The sequence below is a fragment of the Trachurus trachurus genome (genome assembly GCF_905171665.1).
Source record: "Trachurus trachurus genome assembly, chromosome: 20".
Classification (NCBI taxonomy): Eukaryota; Metazoa; Chordata; class Actinopteri; order Carangiformes; family Carangidae; genus Trachurus; species Trachurus trachurus.
Window position 1 is genome coordinate 311,782 of NC_139911.1, and position 20,167 is coordinate 331,948.

At 45.9% G+C, this 20,167-nt stretch overlaps 2 protein-coding genes across 4 annotated transcripts; one reads left to right on the forward strand and one right to left on the reverse strand.

Annotated features, from left to right (window-relative positions):
• Positions 1–4,158: 4,158 nt before the first annotated feature.
• Positions 4,159–12,213, reverse strand: plag1 (pleiomorphic adenoma gene 1). The gene is made up of 4 exons (XM_083995848.1): positions 12,083–12,213; positions 8,880–9,241; positions 7,897–8,113; positions 4,159–5,363 (listed from the first exon to the last, which is right to left on the reverse strand). Exons 2-4 carry the CDS (start codon positions 9,143–9,145, stop codon positions 4,413–4,415), a joined length of 1,434 nt encoding a protein of 477 aa, XP_083851974.1. The 5' UTR covers positions 9,146–9,241; positions 12,083–12,213; the 3' UTR covers positions 4,159–4,412.
• Positions 12,214–14,174: 1,961 nt separating this feature from the next.
• Positions 14,175–19,551, forward strand: chchd7 (coiled-coil-helix-coiled-coil-helix domain containing 7). 3 transcript variants are annotated; one of them, XM_083995858.1, is made up of 6 exons: positions 14,175–14,244; positions 16,095–16,166; positions 16,294–16,392; positions 19,122–19,249; positions 19,280–19,291; positions 19,333–19,551. In XM_083995858.1, the coding sequence occupies exons 2-4, from the start codon at positions 16,101–16,103 to the stop codon at positions 19,224–19,226; spliced, it is 270 nt and encodes an 89-aa protein (XP_083851984.1). In that variant the 5' UTR covers positions 14,175–14,244; positions 16,095–16,100; the 3' UTR covers positions 19,227–19,249; positions 19,280–19,291; positions 19,333–19,551. The 3 variants fall into 3 exon arrangements, with proteins under 3 accessions (XP_083851984.1, XP_083851982.1, XP_083851983.1); XM_083995856.1 differs by lacking the exon at positions 14,175–14,244 and adding an exon at positions 14,264–14,617; XM_083995857.1 differs by lacking the exons at positions 14,175–14,244; positions 19,280–19,291 and adding an exon at positions 14,264–14,617 and having other exon boundaries at positions 19,122–19,255; positions 19,303–19,551.
• The last annotated feature ends 616 nt before the right edge of the window (positions 19,552–20,167 follow it).

Consider the following 20,167-nt stretch of genomic DNA (forward strand, 5'->3'; position numbering starts at 1 on the left):
AACATCACGACGGTTGCAACAACCGGACAGTTGCAACAGCCCGACGGTTGCAACATCGCGACGGTTGCAACTTCGCAACGATTCCAACATCACGACGGTTGCAACTTTGCGACGATTCCAACATCACGACGGTTGCAACAAGACGACGGCTGTGTTTCCATGGTGATAATAACCAGTGATGAAGCAGCTGTGATTGGTTTTTAATGGGCGCTGCCTTCTGACATCATGAGTATTAAACTGCAGGTCAGTAACTTTAGTCCAGCCAGTTTCCCAGAATGCATTTCACCCGAAGCAGCAGTGGAGATGTGGATTTAAAGTAAACACTGTTTAAAAAGTGATATAAAGTGTCTCAACTCTACAGGAAGCCGCAATGCATCATGGGACAGTTCAAAAAGTCCAGTAGGTCACAGCTCATTACATCCGGGCTTTTCTCAGGTACCACATTCACCTGCTGAACCTTGAACGCACCATGAAGGCACCATGAATGCACCATGAAGGCACCATAAAGGCACCATGAAGGCACCATGAATGCCCCATGAATGCCCCATGAAGGCACTACGAAGGCACCACGAAGGCACTACGAAGGCACCATGAAGGCACCACGAAGGCACTACGAAGGCACCACGAAGGCACTACGAAGGCACCATGAATGCCCCATGAAGGCACCACGAAGGCACTACGAAGGCACCATGAATGCCCCATGAAGGCACCACGAAGGCACTACGAAGGCACCATGAATGCCCCATGAAGGCACCATGAAGGCAACACGAAGGCACTACGAAGGCACCATGAAGGCACCACGAAGGCACTACGAAGGCACCATGAATGCCCCATGAAGGCACCATGAAGGCACCATGAATGCCCCACGAATGCCCCATGAAGGCACCACGAAGGCACTACGAAGGCACCATGAATGCCCCATGAAGGCACCATGAAGGCACCACGAAGGCACTACGAAGGCACCATGAATGCCCCATGAAGGCACCACGAAGGCACTACGAAGGCACCATGAATGCCCCATGAAGGCACCACGAAGGCACTACGAATGCACCATGAAGGCACCATGAATGTCCCATGAAGGCACCACGAAGGCACTACGAAGGCACCATGAATGCCCCATGAAGGCACTACGAAGGCACCATGAATGCCCCATGAAGGCACCACGAAGGCACTACGAAGGCACCATGAATGCCCCATGAAGGCACCACGAAGGCACTACGAATGCACCATGAAGGCACCATGAATGTCCCATGAAGGCACCATGAATGCCCCATGAAGGCACCATGAATGCATCATGAAGGCACCATGAACGCACCACATATTCAAGGGTGAACAGTTTGTTCTCAGGTAGCTTCCAACAAACAGTTCAACTCAACGTTATAGGACGAATCTCCTTGTTGTTTACAACTACTTCCTGGTAGAAAACCAGCATGAGAACAATAGTGACGGACGAGAGTTTCACTATATTTATCTCATTTTTCCTGTCACTATATCACCGTTTAGACTAATCTGATGTTTGTAAAGTCTATAAAACCAATGATTGGACAAACATTACTATTTCTGTGTGCACGTTTTTGTAATTAGTCATGGTTATCATAGATTAGCCGGGCTAACGGTTAGCTACCTGTTTAACTTTAATAACTCAGTGACTCAATAAACGCTCCATGAAAAAATATTTTCTCCAGCGGATATCTGAGTTCCAACATGACTGAGCAAACTGGAGTAGTTTCATGTCGTGTCCCACAACGGGAGGGTTTTAACAGCTGACGTCCTGCTGTTAGCTTAGCTACCGCTGTTAGCTTAGCTACTGCTGTTAGCTTAGCTACCACCATTAGCTTAGCTGCTGTTAGCTTAGCTGATACCGCCGTTAGCTTAGCTGCTGCCGTTAGTTTAGCTACCGTTAGCTTAGCTACTGTTAGCTTAGCTACCGTTAGCTTAGCTACTGTTAGCTGTCCCTGTCAGCTGAGCCACTGATGCTTTCTAGACACTGTGATTCCCCCAAACTGAATAAATACAACACATAGCAACACAAAACACACACACAGAAATAGTAATGTTTCTTCAATCATTTCAGATTTGTCTAAACGGTGATAGGGCGTGAAAAATATGATATATAGCTAAACTCTCGTTCGTTACTATTGATCTCATTCACATTACAGCTGGTTTTCTACCAGGAAGTAGAATGTAAACAACAAGGAGATTCGGTCTATTGTGAAAACATGTCAACGTGTCATCGTGGTTGCTAGGCAACAGGACTCGGTAACGGTCAAGGCAACAGGTGAGACCCCCCCCCCCCACCCCCGATGCTAATGCTAACGGTCTTTAGCCCTGGTGGAACAGACTGACGTGCCAGGGTTGGACACTGTGCACGAGGACAGGTGTGTGTGTGTGTGTGTGTGTGTGTGTGTGTGTGTGGAGCTGAGGTTGCTAGGCAACAGCAGCTGTAGCTAATCTTCAATGCAACACTAATACAGTCAATGGAGGTAATGGCAGGTTGCTAATGATGGAGCAACGCCTCAGTGCTAACTGTAGTTACACTGTTCTGATGAGTGAGTCTGAACACACACACACACACACACAAGCACGCACACACAGAGTGTTGGTTGCTAAGTAACGCTAAGCTACATAACATAAACGTGTGTGTGTGTGTGTGTGTGTGTGTGTTACTTCCTGTCACATGTCTGTACATTATTGATCCATCATTATTAACATGAAGCTAATGAGGCTAATACAGCACAGTAGGAGCGTTTCCATGGGGACGGTGAAGAGCGGTAAAGGACCAGTTCAGTGTTTTAACCTTCAGAACTCACAGAACACCGACGCGTCCCGGTCCACCCCTCCTCACCGTCCCCATGGAAACACAGAGCAGCTCGTCACGGTGATGATGATGATGATGAAGACGTTTTATGAGGTTGTTTGTGTTTTGAGCCTGTGGGCCACCGTACGGCCCCGGTGTGTGTCTGTGTGTGTGTGTGGCGACCTGACCAGTCTGCTAACGTAACGTCCTCAGAGTCGGTGCTGATCGGTCAGAACGCTTTAACATCTATTGATCACTGATCAGTTTTTCCTACAATTAAACCAATGGACCAGCAGCAGCAACACACACCTGAGCCAGGTGAGCTCATTTACATACAAGTTGAATAGAAATGGACAAAACTACAGACTGGTCCTTTGAAGTCAAACCACAGATCAATACGGAAAGAAGGAAACGCTGCGTTCGAGACACGTCGGAACTCAGATCTTTCTCAGTTGAACTCAGAGTTCTGACTTCAAACACGTTGGAACGGGACAAACTCTGCATTCAAAGAGCTTCATGTTGTTAAGGCACAAAAACAATTTTAAAAAGAACGTTTCAATGTATTTTGGCATTTAAATGCATTTTAGTTGATGTTTAAAGGTTGAGTCTGGAGTTTTGTGTCCAAACATAAACGTTAGACAAATGAAATGCGTCTTAATCGCCACCTATGGGCTTCTAGTCCTGTGTGGTGGGGGCTGTGTCTGATGCTAACGAGTGCTAGCAGCTAGCACGTCTCTCTCTCAGCAGCAGCAGCAGCAGTTGTCATGACAACAAAGAAACAGAAATACAGTCTGAGTGAAGCGCTGGAGCCGCGGACCGATTCCCCACCGTCACGACAACTAAAGCCTCGACTGGTAACAAGTATGAGGACCGTTGTAGTGAGCTAGTGTAACGGATGTGCACTCACTCCACCCATAAAAGACGTGCTAACCAACCCGCCAAGTGGTTGTCAACCTCTTGGCGAAGAGGTTAGCATCGTCGCCTCCGGTGCGGGAGGTCGTGGGATCGAACCCCACCTAGGGCAGGCCGTGAGAAACACAACGCAGAGGGCCAGATATGACATCAGCTACACTAGCTCGATGCTAACTTCGGCTAGCGGTAGCGGTTAGCATCTTCCCAGCTCACCACAACGACACAACAACACAACACTGGAGGCTCCCGGTGTTGGTGACGGTCGGCTGTCGGCCCACGGCTCCAGAGCTTCACTCAGACTGTATTTCCTGTCCTTTGTTGTCATGACAACGGCTGCTGTCAGGGGCAGGATGCTACACAGCTTAGCCCCAGAGGAGGGGCAACTAAACTCCAGACTGTACCTTTAACGGTTGGCGGTTGGAGGTTTTTTTCTCCGACTTTAGTTGCACTTTTTGAAGTCGGAGTTCCGAGTCGTCTCGAACGCAGCAAAAGAAAACAACAACAACAACAACAATGACGAGTGATGACATCACCGAGTTCAAAGTGCTAAAAACAAACAAACAAAAAAACATCACAAACTCCTCCCCCTTTACGCTCGACACCTCGGATCGCTACGGTAACGACTCCCAGTTCGCTGTGTGTGTGAGTGTGTGTGTGTGTGTGTGTGTGTGTGTGTGTGTGTGTGTGTGTGTGTGTGTGTGTGTCACTGGAAGGCGTGATGGAAGCGCGGCAGCGTGGGGGCGGAGCTCAGCGTGGATATGAAGGGGGGGGGCAGCGCGTCCTCGGGGCCGTCGTTGGGCGGCGGCGGCAGCTGGACGAGCGGCGCCGGCGGCTCCTCGGCGGGAGGATAGACCACGCCCCCTCCCCCTCCCGAGGCCACGCCCCCTCCTCCTGAGGCCACGCCCCCCAGCTGGCTGTACGGCGGCCCGTTGAGCGGCAGGAAGTTGAACAGCTGAGAGAAGTCCATCAGAGACGAGGACGAGGCCAGAGAGTCGCCCGCCGCCGCCGCCGCCGCCGTGGACATTTTGGACGCCTCCGGGGGCTCCAGCTCCAGCTTGGAGGGGGGGGGCAGCTGGTTGCCGGGGGCGATGGCGGAGGAGGAGGAGGAGGAGGGCATGGCGCTCTGCAGCTCCATCAGGTACGACTCCAGCTGCTCGCGCTCCGTGGCGGCGGCGGCGGCGCCGTATGAGGTAAAGGACGCGGCCAGCGGGAACTTCAGAGAGAAGGGGAGGGGCTCCGAGTCCAGGACGCCGCCCGAGTACATGCTGAGCTGCGGTTGCCGCGGCGACAGCATCCCCACCGGGAGCTCGCCCTTGACGGCGGCGGCGGGGGGTGCCAGGTCGTAGCCCAGCGGCTCCAACAGCGAATCAGACGGCTCGGTCTTGACGCGCAGCAGCTCGGCGGCGTGGCTCTTCTTCACGTGGCGAGTCAGGTGGTCCTTGCGGCCGAAGCGCTGGGCGCAGTACTGACACAGGAAGTCCTTGCGCCCCGTGTGCACCACCATGTGGCGCCGCACGTCCTTACGCGTGTAGAAGCGGCGCTCGCAGTGCTCGCAGCGGTGCTTCTTCTCTTTGGTCCCGCCCGACGACTTGCCGGCGTGCGTCTTCAGGTGCTCGAGCAGAACCACCGTGCTGGGGAACGGCTGCAGACACACCTGCAGAGGAAACATCCAAGAATATAGGAATATATGTCTTATTTCTAGTCAAAACTAATCTCATTATACCTAAAATAAGTATATTTATTTTTTTTTTAAATCGATTTTTTTTTTGTGTGCAATGTGCATTTGTTTGCCTTTTTTGAGGTTTTGAAAAGGGTTTAAAGGGATATTCCGGCGTAAGTTTAACCCATGGTCCAATGCACCGTAACACCAAGTTAGACCCCCACTTGAGAGATGTAGTCTGCTAACCGCTAGCTTCTCTAGTTAGCAATGACCGCACCATAACAAACAGCGCAGTATACGGATCCACTATTCACCGATCAAAAAGCCACTCATAGCCACAAATAATGCTCAGAACAGCACCAAACATCATCAACAGTACAAACAGGGTCCCATCCCATAATACGAGGCATCAAACATCTGTTAGCTTAGCCTGGTTTCTATTGAAAAGAGATGAAAACAACTCACCCACTCTGCTCCAGTTATACGCTATGCAGCAACTTTCCGTGTCCAGCACAGAGTCCAGGCTCTGACAACACACGTCTGAGGCCGACTGGCAGCACAAACATCTGGTTTCAGCACAAACATCTGGTTTCAGCACAATCATCTGGTTTCAGCACAGACATCTGGTTTCAGCACAATCATCTGGTTTCAGCACAAACAACATCTGGTTTCAGCACAGACATCTGGTTTCAGCGGCCACCGACAGGCAGTGACCACCAGACTGACCACTTGATTCCCTCATATCCTATCTGTGATGTCTGCTTGTTGCGCGCGGTGAAAGCAAACCCCCCCCCCCCGCCAACAGGACAGACACCACCTTAACTAACATATTTTCTGGGGGAAACACTGAACGAGAATTACGTAAACAAGCGCAAGATTAGAAGGAGACATCACGGACACAGCTGAGTTTATGGAGTTTGAGAACAACAACGACTGGTTTCATTTCGATGGGCGCTACTATCAGTTTGAGACCGAGTTTACTGAAGACGAGCTGAAGGAAATGGAGGAGGAAAGTCAAAGAGGGGCAGCTGCGGTGGAGACTATGTGCTGGAAATGGAGGCTAAAAGTGACAGAGGGAGAGAGCCGGTGGAGTCTAAATGCTGGACCTGGGGGAATCAAGTGGTCAGTGTGGTGGTCACTGCCTGTCGGTGGCCGCTGAAACCAGATGTCTGTGCTGAAACCAGATGTTTATGCTGAAACCAGATGTTTGTGCTAAACCAGATGTTTGTGCTGAAACCAGATGTTTGTGCTGAAACCAGATGTTTGTGCTAAACCAGATGTTTGTGCTGAAACCAGATGATTGTGCTGAAACCAGATGATTGTGTTGAAACCAGATGTTTGTGCTGAAACCAGATGTTTGTGCTGAAACCAGATGTTTGTGCTAAACCAGATGTTTGTGCTGAAACCAGATGATTGTGCTGAAACCAGATGTTTGTGCTGAAACCAGATGTTTGTGCTGAAACCAGATGTTTGTGCTGAAACCAGATGTTTGTGCTGCCAGTCGGCCTCGATGTGTGTTGTCAGTGCCTGGACTCTATGCTGGACACGGAAAGTTGCTGCATAGCGTATAACTGGAGCAGAGTGGGTGAGTTGTTTTTGTTTCTTTTCAATAGAAACCAGGCTAAGCTAACAGATGTTTGATGCCTTGTATTATGGGATGGGACCCTTGTACTGTTGATGACGTTTGGTGCTGTTCTGAGCGTTATTTGTGGCTATAAGTGGCTTTTTAATCGGTGGCTAGTGAATCCGTATCCGACCGGATATCCGACCGGCCTCCCCTCCCTTCCCATGGACCAGTCTGCCACCCAGTCCTCCCATCGAGCTGGCCAGCTCTCCCTGTCCCCCCCCCCCCCCCCCCTTAACAGAGACTGCCTTCATCAACCCCTGCTAACATTTCCATATTTCGCACATTCTGTGACAAACTGTAAACTGTTTCTTGTCTGTAACAACATCTATTGCACGTCTGTCCGTCCTGGGTGAGGGATCCCTCCTCTGCTGCTCACCCTGAGGTTTCTCCGATTTTCCCTGTTAAAAGGGTTTTCCATGGAGTTTTTCTGGGTCTAAGGACAGAGGATGTTGTTACGATGCCATGTAAAGCCCTTTGAGACAAACTGTTTGTAAAAACGGGCTATACAAATAAAATTGCCTTGCCTTGCGCGGTTTGTTATGGTGCGGTCATTGCTAACTAGAGAAGCTAGCGGTTAGCAGACTACATCTCTCGAGGGGGGGTCTAACTCGGTGTTATGGTGCGTTGGACCATGGGTTAAACTTACGCCGGAATATCCCTTTAAGTTCACTTTATAATGGAGTATGTTCATTTATAGGCTCCTACAGTATTTGTGTGTTTACCTCAGTCTATATCTCATCTTCTCAGAAAGGTTTCAGAAGTCTGTTTTTTCTATACTCTAGAAAAACTCTATACTCTAATCGGCAATATCGTAGAATCGCAATTTAAATCGAATCGGAATCCCAGAAATGGTAGAAGAATGGAATGGGGAGCAGAGTGTATCGCCCCAGGCAGCTCTACCTGGCAGGTGAGGTCTCCGCTGTTGGCGGCGTGCAGCGCCAGGTGGCGCTTGAAGCCCAGCTTGGTGTTGTAGCTCTTGCCACACTCCTGGCAGGAGAAGGCCTCCTTGTACGGGTCGTGGGTGTGCAGGTGGTTCTTCAGGTGATCCTTGCGGTGGAACATCTTCTCACAGTATGAACACTTGTGGTTTTTTTCTGGCGAGTGCGTTGCTGTGTGCCTTTAAACACGGACAAACACAGTTAACAGATTACACGAAATAAACACAGTAACAGATTACTTGTCATAAACACAGTAACAGATTACATGCAACGGCTTTACGTTCTCAGGAGACAAAAAAAAGTAACTGTAATCTGTTACAGTACAGAAATGAATATGTAGGGATGTTCGATAACCCACCTCCCAAGTGGTCAACGACCTCTTTGCGAAGCGGTTAGCATCGTCGCCTGCGCTGCAGGAAACACGGGTTCGAAACCCACTCACGGCACCAATGTGACCGATGTTGTTCTGTGATCTGCCCTGAGTGGGTTTCGAACCCAGGTCTCCTGCAGCAACGATGCTAACCGTTTCGCCAAGAGGTCAATGACCACTTGGCAGGTGGGTTAGCACGTCTTGTATGGGCGGATGAGTTTAAAGCAGAAGTAAGCGATCCGGTGGTTTTGGAGTTAGCAGTCCCCGCCCTCGTCCCTACGTCCAGGACTCTGACTGACTGATGATTCTACCATCAGAGTTCATCCTTTGTCTTTTATTTTGAAATTAACCGGATGCTCGGTGCGTTTGACTTCCTGTTTGCAGTGATCAGTGGATCGTTGCGTGATATTCTATCTAAAAGTAATCTGGTACATTCCTGTAATGTAGTGATACTTAGAGTAAGTATCTGGTTGCAGTGCGTACCGTAGCATCTTGTACTTGACTATAGGGGTTATGCCAATGGGCCAGTCTGACTAAATGTTGGACTGTCCCTTTAAGTAGCAGCAGTGCGTTACCGTAGCAGCTTGTACTTGGAGACGAAGGCCTTGCAGCAGTCTGTGTGCGAGCACCGGTACGGTCTCTCCCCGGTGTGCGAGTACGAGTGAACCTTCAGCTTCTCCAGGCTGTTGAAGGCTTTCTGACACTCCTGACACGGGAAGTTCTTCTTGGGTTTCCCGTCGGCTCGGCGACGCCGGCCCGTTGCCGGCGGCGATGGGAGCGCCGGGAGCGGCTTGGCTTTCTCCAAGATGTGGTCGCGGTGGCCCTGCGTTCCGGTCGCCATGGCGACTACGGCAGCACCGCTACATGGACTGGGGCGCGGCGGCCGGCGAGGTCTGACGAGGTCGATGCTCTCTCAACACGGGCCGGACTCAGAGGCCTGAGGACAGAGGACAGACAGAAGACAGGGGACACGTCAGAGGACAGAGGACAGACTCAAAGGACAGAGACAGACTTCGAGGACAAAGACAGACTTCGAGGACGTAGATAAACTCAGAAGACAGAGACAGAATGAGACCGTTAGAAGAGGATTTTCCTACAGAAACCACCAGCAGACTCTGAAGTGGACGGACGAGAACGAGGACAGAAGACGAAGAGGACTCTTCTCAACAGGTGAGACGTCAGAAGTTTATTTTATAATAATTAAGTTTAAATCTTTTTTTTTTTGGTTAATTAGATTTAACCCTTTCAGAATAAAAGCCCAGAGCTCAGACACTGAACAACAACACGTTTATTTTAGTTAAATAAAGTTTAATGAATTATTAAAGTGAAAATCAACATTTTTCATTATTTTACTGAGGATCCAGTTCATCGTGTTCAACTCCCTCTGGTTTTAGATTTAATGGAAGAATCAGCTGATTATTGATCATCTATAAACACAAGAAACAAACTACTGGAGCATCAATAAAGAATTTAAATTAACCAGAGTCATTGAAACTGATATTTCAAATAAAGAAATGTAAAGAATTTCACCTTTAACCTTTTAAAACACAGATTTAATTTAATAAAACTGAAGTGAGCTGGAAGTTGACAGATAATGAGATCAGTAATCAATAATAATAACTATTTATATTCTAATTTGACATTAACACAGAGTGAAGATCCAGGAAGTTTAAATGATCTGTTTTCTTTCTTCTGTCCAGTTTAATAATAATAATTAATTAAAACTGTGACGTCTCATTTCTGATAATTATTGATTATTTTAATTAACTGTATCATTAATGTGAGAGATGAGTCTTTTATCTGAGACACTTGAGTCTGCATTGATTCATAATAATTACTAAAATAATAATGAATAAATGCTTTAGAATTACTGAGACTCATTAAATCTTGAAATTTTGAAGAGCTGAAATTTTTCACATCAATAAAAATATTTAATAAAGACTTCACCTCACTAAATCTCATGTAATTCTATTTAACTTTATTTATTTCTATTTGCTTTTATTTCAACAGGTAATTTTAGATTCAGTAATTCATTTTGGTAAAAGGTTTATGTTTTTATATAATTAATAATTATAAAATAAAAACGTGAATGGTGATGATAATAAAACAGTGTTAGTATATGAACTAATTCATGAATAGAAACAGAAACAGCTGATTCACTTTTAGTTGATATTACTACAAAATAAAAGCACAGGAGAACTCACTGTTACATGGACACTAATGAGAAACAAAGTCAATCAATCAATCAATCAATCAATCAATCAATCAATCAATCAATCAATCAATCAATCAATCAATCAATCAGCTAAAAAGATATCAAACTAGAAAACCTCCTGTCAACAGCAGCAACATTAAACACTGAAGTGACACCACTGAGTCACAATAACACACAATAATACACAACTACTACCACACTGCAAAAACTATAAATCTTTCTAAGAATATTTGTCTTATTTCTTGTCAAAATGTCTCATTTCTAGTCAAAACTAATCTCTTTCCACTTAAAATAAGACTCATCACCTAAAAATGAACTTGTTTTTAGATCATTTTCACTTGTTTCAAACAAATTTTCACTTGAAATAAGTAGAAAAATCTTTTGTGTTTGTAATAAGAAAGAAAAACTTGCTTTCACTGGCAGATTTTTCTACTTATTTCAAGTGAAAATTAGTTTGAAACAAGTGAAAATGATCTAAAAACAAGTTCATTTTTAGGTGATGAGTCTTATTTTAAGTAGAATGAGATTTGTTTTGACTAGAAATGAGACAAATAGGCTGTAGTTTTTGCAGTGTAGTTACTACTATACTACACAACTCTATCCGACAATAACAACACATCAATACAACAATAACAGATCAATACAACAACAACAACAACAACAGATCAATAACAGTGACATCAGCAGCTTCAACCTCAACACAACAACACATGAAAAACACAGCAGCAACAACACAACACAGCAACAACAGCCTGTTGAGCCTCAGTGACCCTGCTCTGAGGATCGATCAGTTTGAGGATCGATCAGAGTGAGAACCTCAGTGTGTGTGTGTGTGTGTGTGTGTGTGTGTGTGTGTGTGTGTGTGTGTGTGTGTCCGTATGTGTGTGTGTGTCTGCTGCAGGTTCCTCCTCCACGTCGCTGCAGCAGCTTTGTTATTGATCAGCTGCTGATCACCGGATCGATACCTGCTGCCTGCCTGTCGGTCAGTGTGTGACAGACACACACAGACGGAGCTGCACACTGCCGCACGGTGCAGCCCGGTGCAGCAGCACGGTCCAGGTCCGAGTCCGGCTCCAGGTCTGTGGATGCTCGGCTCGGTTCTGGCGTGCAGCTGCAGCCGCCGGACTCGGACATGCGGCCGAACCCGGCGCGTGTGTCTGTGTCTATGTGTGTGTCGGTGTGTGTGTGTGTGTGTGTATGTGTGTGTCCGCCGCACCGCTGCTCTTATTCTAGAGAGATGAGCTCGTGCAGCTCCGAGCTCAACTTTCTTTGCTCAACAACTTTCTGTGCTCAGTGAGCGCGTGCAGCGGCGGCTCGGTTGTGGTGGTCGGGACCGGGACCGGGACCGGGACTCGGACCTGGACCGGGTCTGGTCTCTCCTCTCCGGTCTGCTCTGCTCTGGTCTCTGCGGCCGAGCTGCTCTCAGCTCTGATTAACACCAACTTTCCCCAGCAGCAGCTTCACCCCCTCTCCTCTCTCTCTCTCCTCTCTCATAATTTAAATAACCCCGATATTTTAATTCAACAACTGTGTCACCGTTTACTTCATTCACATCAAACTTACCCCGGACGCTTTAACATCCTTTCTGTTGACTTTTTCTTCACTTTCAACTATTTTCCGAATTTTTAATAATTTTTTTCTCATATTTTTTGCTAGACGCGGCGGGCCTGAAAATTGTTTGCTTTCCCCTCTTTCGAGCAGCCATTGTGTATGCGCTGCGATGCAACCGCACTAGGCTGTAGCCCCGCCCCCCCTGCAAGCCCCGCCCCCCGCAACGCCGTTTCTCCACTAGTGAGAGGCGCTGCCGCTTTCCCGCCACAGCCGCTTCTAGTCCGGATCGATAAAAGTCACTTTGCAGACCTGTCGGGTTCACTACGGACCGTTTTAACCCGGGTTAGTCCGGTTTAGTCCGGGAGGAAGAGCAGCGCGGCCGCGGGGAAATGCCATTGGTCCGCCAGCAGCTGTCGGTCTCTGCGCTGTAACTTTTCCGCTGCTCCCATTGGCTGAGACCAACTGCCAATCAGGTGTGACGGTGAGACTGCTCTTCCTGCTGCGCTGTTGGTGCAGCAGAGGAGGTTGGAGCGGACGAAGCCGGCAGGCCGCCATCTTGGGTCGGTAACTGCGACCCACTCATCTGGACTAAAACAAAACTACTCACAAGAACTCTGTTACTGTTAGCTAAGCTACTATTACTATTACTATTAGCTACTATTACTATTACTGTCGTGGCTTTCCTTCGTGTTGTCAAAGTCACATGAGAGGATGAAAGGCAGGGATTCTTACAAGAATGAACAGTATCCGTTTTAAAATCTAAAAACTTTACTGCAGGAAAATCAATTTACATCCATCACTCCGTAGAAAAACTGTGCTCCCTCTCACCGCTCTCATCCAAACTGAGGCAGTCAGTGCCGTGATCTCTCTCAACTCTGCACTATAGATATAGAACACATAGATCTAACATACAAACTTAGAAATAATGAAATACAATCTAAGTTTCCAACTCTTTTTTCTATGTATTATGGCTCCTACAGTTACTGTTACTATTACTATGCGTTGAACATTTATCTTTTAGGTTATCTCATGTGTACTCTTCTATAATCATGTAAAAAAAAAAACCCGATATTACTCCTCTTGATCATGTCATGTCTATAATCATGTAACTATTTTATAATCATGTCAAAAGTTATATTATTCCTCTTGATCATGTTAACTCATTTACATTGTACTACTTAATATGTATTTCTATAATCTTTCTATAATATATTCAGGATAAATGATTTAATGTAATTCTTTGTATAAACACTGTATTGTTGGAATAAGTGTTTGATTTAATGTGGACCCCAGGAAGAATAGTCTCCATCTTTATGTAGGCTAATGGGGATCCAAAGAATACAATACAATACAATAAACTATTACTTTAGACACATTACATTACATTTTAGATTTAAATGTGAGAATCAGCTGCTGATTATTGATCATCTATAAACACAAGAAACAAACAACTGAAGCACCAGTAAAGAGTTGAAATGAACCAGAGTTATTGAAACTGATATTTCAAATGAAGAAATGTAAAGAATTACACCTTTAACCTTTTAAAACACAGATTTAATTTAATAAAACTCCACTGAGCTGAAAACAGACACATAATAAGATAAATAATCAATAATAATAACTATAAACCTATAGTGTAAATACTATAAAACTACTTCAACTGTTTACATGATGTTACTTTCATATTCGTGGAAAAAAAGACTATAGTTTGGTAAAGGAGTTCCTTACTGGTACCAGTCAGCTCCAAGACTTCACTGTCTTTGCTTTTCAATGGTCTAAATATCCAATAATATCACTAAATGGAAAACAGAATGCTTATCTTACTTAGATGTTCAAAGAGAATTACGTTTATAGGAACTTTTATTATAATGACGAACAGACTAAAATATATTATACATATAAATGCAGTTTGCTGGTGGAGGAAACACAATCACATGCTAGAATAGGTTTTATAAATGCTTGGCAACACAGCAAAGTACAGAATATGTAAATAATAATAAATAAATATATATATTTTAAGTATACAGAATCATAACTGCATCTTTTTGACGTACATAACAAAGCAATCGGTCAGAAACTGATCCAGTTCTGGTTGTTTCAGTAGAACGTGAAGGAGCTGACTGAGCCAAGATGGCGGCCGTGTGGCTCTGCAGTTTCACCGCTCAGCAGCGCCGGTGAGTCGTCTGGTCTCCGTGTGTACGGTACAGAATAGAGCTGTGGTGAAGCCTGAAGCCGAGCAGCAGCACGGAGCCTCTGGAGCTCAGTTAGCAGCTAGCTCCGTTAGCTCCGTTAGCCTCAGCCTGGAGCCCAGCTAGCTCCGTTAGCTCCGTTAGCTCAGCTAGCCCCGTTAGCCGCTACACCGAGCATGTTGACGAGCCGCAGCCGGCCTGAGAGCACCGCAGCCGGGGACAGAGCGTCGGTCGCCACGGTCATTTTAAAGGCTCGGTAACCTTGGTAACCTTCACTGGTAACCTTGGTAACCTCGGTAACCTTGGTAACCTTCACCAGAGGAGCAGAGGAGCAGCGGCCGGAGGACGGAGCTGAGAGGTCGGTGTAGAGCTGCTGCAGCTCCGCTCACAGCTGGAGCTACACACCGCTCCAACTTTACTATTACTATTACTATTACTATTACTATTATTACTAATATTACTATTATTAAAAAAAAAAAAACAGGTGAAAAGTTTCACTGCTTTCTGTTTGGTAACACTCAACTGAAGGTCATTGAACGTTACATAGCCCAGACCTGAGGGAAGTGTGTGTGTGGGGGGCTGCAGCTTAGAAGCACGAGGTTTCACTGGAAGTTGTTATTGCTGATAAATATATAAATATAAGTTCAGAGTGGAGACAGAGGAGCAGGTTTAAACCTTTCTCTCTTTTTTTTTTTTTTTTTTTACAGTCTATGGTTTAAACCAGACTGAACTAGTGTTGTTGATCTACAGCTTCTCCACATGGATCTGAAGCTGCACACCATGACACTGTAGACCTGTAGCTGCTTCTGTTTTTACATATGTATTCATCATCTTCACTTTGCACTTTAACAACAACTGTAGGCGACTGGACTACGTGTGTGAGGTGTGTTTTCATTTATGTCCTGGAAGAAACACTCTCATTCGGTCTGCACTACTGTACAGCAGAATGACAATAAAGTTGATTTGATGTGGATGTGTAGACCATCTCACCAGAGAGCAGCCAGGACCAGGGCTCCAGTCTGCCCCCAACACTTTAGGACAGGGCTAGTAAATGTTTAATCTACTTGTGCACGTGCAACCAGTAGGCTAAATTAGCTTTTTTTTCTTTTTAAACACTGGTGAAACATGGAAGTGGCGACTCAGAGAATCTGTGATCTGTCTACAGGCGTCAGGACAATAATGTGTGTGTGAGGATCATGACTGGAAAGGAAATGTGAATATTGGCTTTGCAAGTTGATTTTCACTCTGAGGACTACGACACTACGACACTATGACAAACTGACTCTGATCAATAATTATAATGAGGAGAAGACACAGGTTCATATTCATACAACACAACACAACACAACACAACACAACAGGAGGAAGGTTTATAATGAAACAGTGAAGAGAAAAGATATAAAAGTAGAATGAGATGCAAAGACCAGAGGATTTAACATCTGTAGTAGGAATAAAGTAGTGATGATGATGATGGTGAAGTAGACCTGGAGCTGAGAGTGAAACTGTGGTTTGTGTTGGTTGTAATATAATGTTTGTGTAGCTACATATTGTTGATGGTATACAACAGTTTGACCAGTAACATGTTCAGCAGAGACGATGAACTGATCCCAGACCAGATGTTTGATTATCAGTCCACAGCTGTTAATATGAAACATCTGGAAACACTCAGAGTGTCTGTGAAACCAGGACTCAATATCCAATATTCATGTCACTGCAGGTGTTTAGTTTAGTTTAGTTTCCTTGTGAGTTGTGTTGATGTTAAACTACATGAACTGAGACTGACTCATATCATAATATCATCTCTGTCTTTGTCTTTGTCTCTGTCGTCTTCACAGATATAAATGGACGGGAAAATGGCTAAAAATGCAAAGAAGCTGAGGAACCAGGACATCAACCCGTGTATCGAGGTGAGGTCACGGTCTGCAGACACACACACACACACACACACACACACACACACACACACACACACACAGACCTACACTTGTCTCTGTGATGTCTCCATGGCTGACGGTCCTCTGTCCCGTGTCTCAGGAGAGCGACGCGTCCCACCGCTGTCTGGACGCCACCAACTACGACAAGAGCCGCTGCTCGGCGTATTTCCAGAGATACAAGAACTGTAGGAAGTACTGGGTGAGTGACATCATCACACTGAGCTGTAGGAAGCATAGATATATAAACGTAGATGTAGTTCCATACTGCCGAACAGCGCCACCATGCGTCTGCTGGTCGCCATGTTGCGTAGGGCTGAAGATCTAAAGGACTGATGTTCTAAACGCTGTAACCATGGTAACCCTGGATTCTGATTAAATCTACTCATAGGCGTCATTTACGCCGGGGACGTCAAGAACGATTTGGTCCCCACCACCACATTAAAGGGACAACCAGGAGTTTCTATTTGGTTATAAAAAGTCTGATATTAATGTGGATGAATCTCCGTTACCACTTGTTAATGGTCCATTTTAGATAAATCTATGGTTTTGTCTCTATGGTTATTTTGTTATTATTAGTGGTGGTGGAAATGCTGGGCGAGCCGACCAGCGTTTCTTTACTTTCGGTTTCGTGGCGAGTCATGAGAATAACGCCGCCGAATCTCCGTTTATGGTGGGAACTACGACGGTATGTGATCGTCTTCCAACCTCTGACTTTAATTCTTGATGAATGAAAACATGAGTCTGTCTTGCACCGGTCAAAGAATTTCACGGTGCGGAGGCTCATAAATGTAGTGTGGAAACACTTCGCTTTAACAAAACTCCTCGTTGTCCCTTTAACTAACTACATTATCCTAGAAGCAGCGGAAACACTGAGCACGGCGCAGAGCTTCCTATAGCCGGAGCCAACTCCACACATGTAGCTTCAGTTAAGTAGTTCTCAGACTCTTTCTGTCATCTCCCGCTTTGGACAAAGAGGGAATTTCAAGACGCACCAGGGGAAGGACGGGGTCGATTGAACGATAAGAGCAGCCAACAGATATATGCTTAATGTTTGGGTACAACAAAGTCCCTGTTAACAAAATCAACATCTAATCTGTCCCTTCATATTAAAGTTAGTGTCTGTTTGGAGCAGCTGCTGACAGATGTGCAGCTGCAGTGACAGTTCCTCATCACTAAACGTGAGCCATCAGATCCTCCCTCACTCACGTCGTGACGATGGGACAAAGTCTCTTATTGTATATTCTGTGTTTTTCTTCTCTTTAACCACCTCGTTTCAGTTTTTGCCGGTCAACCTGCATCTGGTGTTTCTCTCACGCTTTGCTCACTCGCTCACTCTCAATCCGCATATAAATGAATATTATATAAAAAATAAAAAGGAAAAAACACAGACGTGATCCCACGCTGCCGATTCTCTAACGTCGTCCTGTCACCGGGCACTCGACTCACTCACTCAACCGTCTCAGCTGATGCTCTGGTCCTGTGCAACATGGCGGCCCCGCTGACGTACCGCCAGATAGAGAACGCTGCATCTACGTTTCTATATCTGTGGTAGGAAGTACTGGGTGAGTGACATCATCACACACTGAGCTCACCTGAGAGTCAGCTGCACTGCTCACCAGATGGCTGTAGCTACTGTGAAGCCAGCTCAGTGTGTTCAAGGTGTCTCTCCTTTAACCTGGCTACATCACCATGGTAACTGATAGGGGTGGGGGAAAAAATCGATTAATGTAAGAATCGAGATTCTTATTCTCTAAGATTCTGAATCGATTCATAATCTTCAAAAATCGATTTTTTATTAATTTTCCTCCGTCTCAATACGCGCCCTCACAGCGCCGTACACAGCGCTGCAGCACGCCATGGCGCTAAAAGACGCTCGTTAACCGCCTACAAACGTTAACTGATCTGATTTAAATGCTCTGTAATGTCTGTGACTAGGCTTGTGCCCATCAGCAACCCGACCCTCTATTGAGGAGAGAGGACGATCGCTGTTTTTTTTTTGTTTTTTTCGCCGTTAAACACACACGCGCTCCAGCTGAGCAGCCACATCCACTGCGCTCTGGATCAGCTGATCGGTGCTCAGGTGACGTTAGATCTTCACTTTTTTAAACTCATACAAAGTGCAGCCAAACAGCAGGCTGAAGAGAGAGGACCAGCAGCAGCAGCTCCTCTGACAGCTCCTCTGTGGCGCTGCAGAGTCAGACAGGCTGCAGGTGAGCTGACGTGAGAGCAGAGTGCCGTCTTTTTTTTTTTTTTTTAGCAGCCTTTGTTACAGGTGATACATGTCTATGTGCATGTGCATGAGAACTGATTTTGAATCGAATAGAGACACCCAAATATTACATCCCTTCAGTCCAGGCTTTTGAAAAGATAGTAGCCTATAAAATCAGCTTCATGTAGCAGTTAACTTTAAAATGGTTCAAATATATTGCTGCTGAGTAAATAAACATGTGATGTGCATTTTTTGGGGGGAAATGTGGCTTCTGATATAATCGTCTGTAGATATCATCATCATTCAACTTTTTCACATGGTCTGGTGTTAATAAAGCAAACTAAAAATTGCAAAAATAAAATCAAGAATCGGTTGAATCGAAAATCGATTTTGAATCGAATCGTGACCCTAAAAATCGGAATCGAATCGAATCGTGAGCCACCCAAAGATTCACATCCCTAGTAACTGATGCTGAGCTCATCACCAGCTTCTGTTCAGAGTTTCATCCTGAAAGCGCCGCTGTTTGACTCTTCACCTCATCTAGAGCTGCGTCACCTTTAAGCCTGGTCTGTGCTTCTGCGCTGCGGCGGCGCCGTACCTACGGCGTAGACCCGACGCCGTCGTTGAGCATTCGAAGTTCTGCGTCGAGGAAACGTGTTGCACACACAGAGCAAATTGTTGTGTTGATGTGTGTGTTTGGTGTGTGTGTGTGTGTGCAGCACAACATCATGCTGGAGAGGAGGAGGAGCGGAGTGAAGCCCGACATGCCGACGGCCGAGGAGAGGACGGAGATGCTCACGGCCCTCGGAGGAAAACCGTACTGAGGTTCTGGACCTGCAGAGACCAGGTTCAAGTCCAGGACCAGGACCAGGACCAGGACCAGGTTCAAGTCCAAGTCAGGTTCAAGTCCAGGACCAGGACCAGGACCAGGACCAGGACCAGGACCAGGACCAGCAGAGACCAGCAGAGACCTGGTCTACCAGACTGTGATGCTGCTGCTGCTTCAGTCTGAACTGTCCTCAGGTCACTGAGTGATCGTGTGTCGCTGGACTTTTATTCTGAAATAAAGAGGAAGTGCCTGTAGTTATTTATTGTGGAGGTCATTGATGATGTCACAGCAGCTTATTGATGATGTCACAGCATGGTGTTAATAATAATAATAAAAAAGATTTCATATAATTCTGTTCTTGGTCGTACGAGAAACGTCCCGACTCAACAGAAGCTGGAGATCAAACAGGCGATCAGGGTGTGTTCACCGTCTCCATGACGACTGAGAGGGGGGAAAAAAAGAAATGTATAATCAATGGAGCTTTGATGAAGTGATTCACCATGGCAACAGGTAAATAAAGTCCAGTGGAGATGATGATGATGATGAAGCAGGAGTTGAGTTATTGAACTACGGTGGCCCTGCAGGTCAGTCTGGAAGGTTTGTAACAGGGTTAGGATCAGACTAGAGCTCTGTAAAAGAGAGTAACGACACCTCCATTGACTCCCGTGGTAAGAGTTTAAGGGTTTAAGGGTTTAAGGGTTTTGTGCCCCTAGTGGCAGGATGTGGGTATTGCAACAGCGCCCAGAAAACCCATTCACTCCAATGTATGTGTGTTGCCCACTTGCTGCTAAATGGATGAAAACGGCCGTGTTTTTGTTTTTAGGTGTCTTGGTCATATCAGATTATACTTATAATTAGTTTATTACAAAATGTAGATTGAAACATTAATGTAGACAACTGTTTTTTTTGTGTTTTTGTTTTTTTACTCTCCTATGT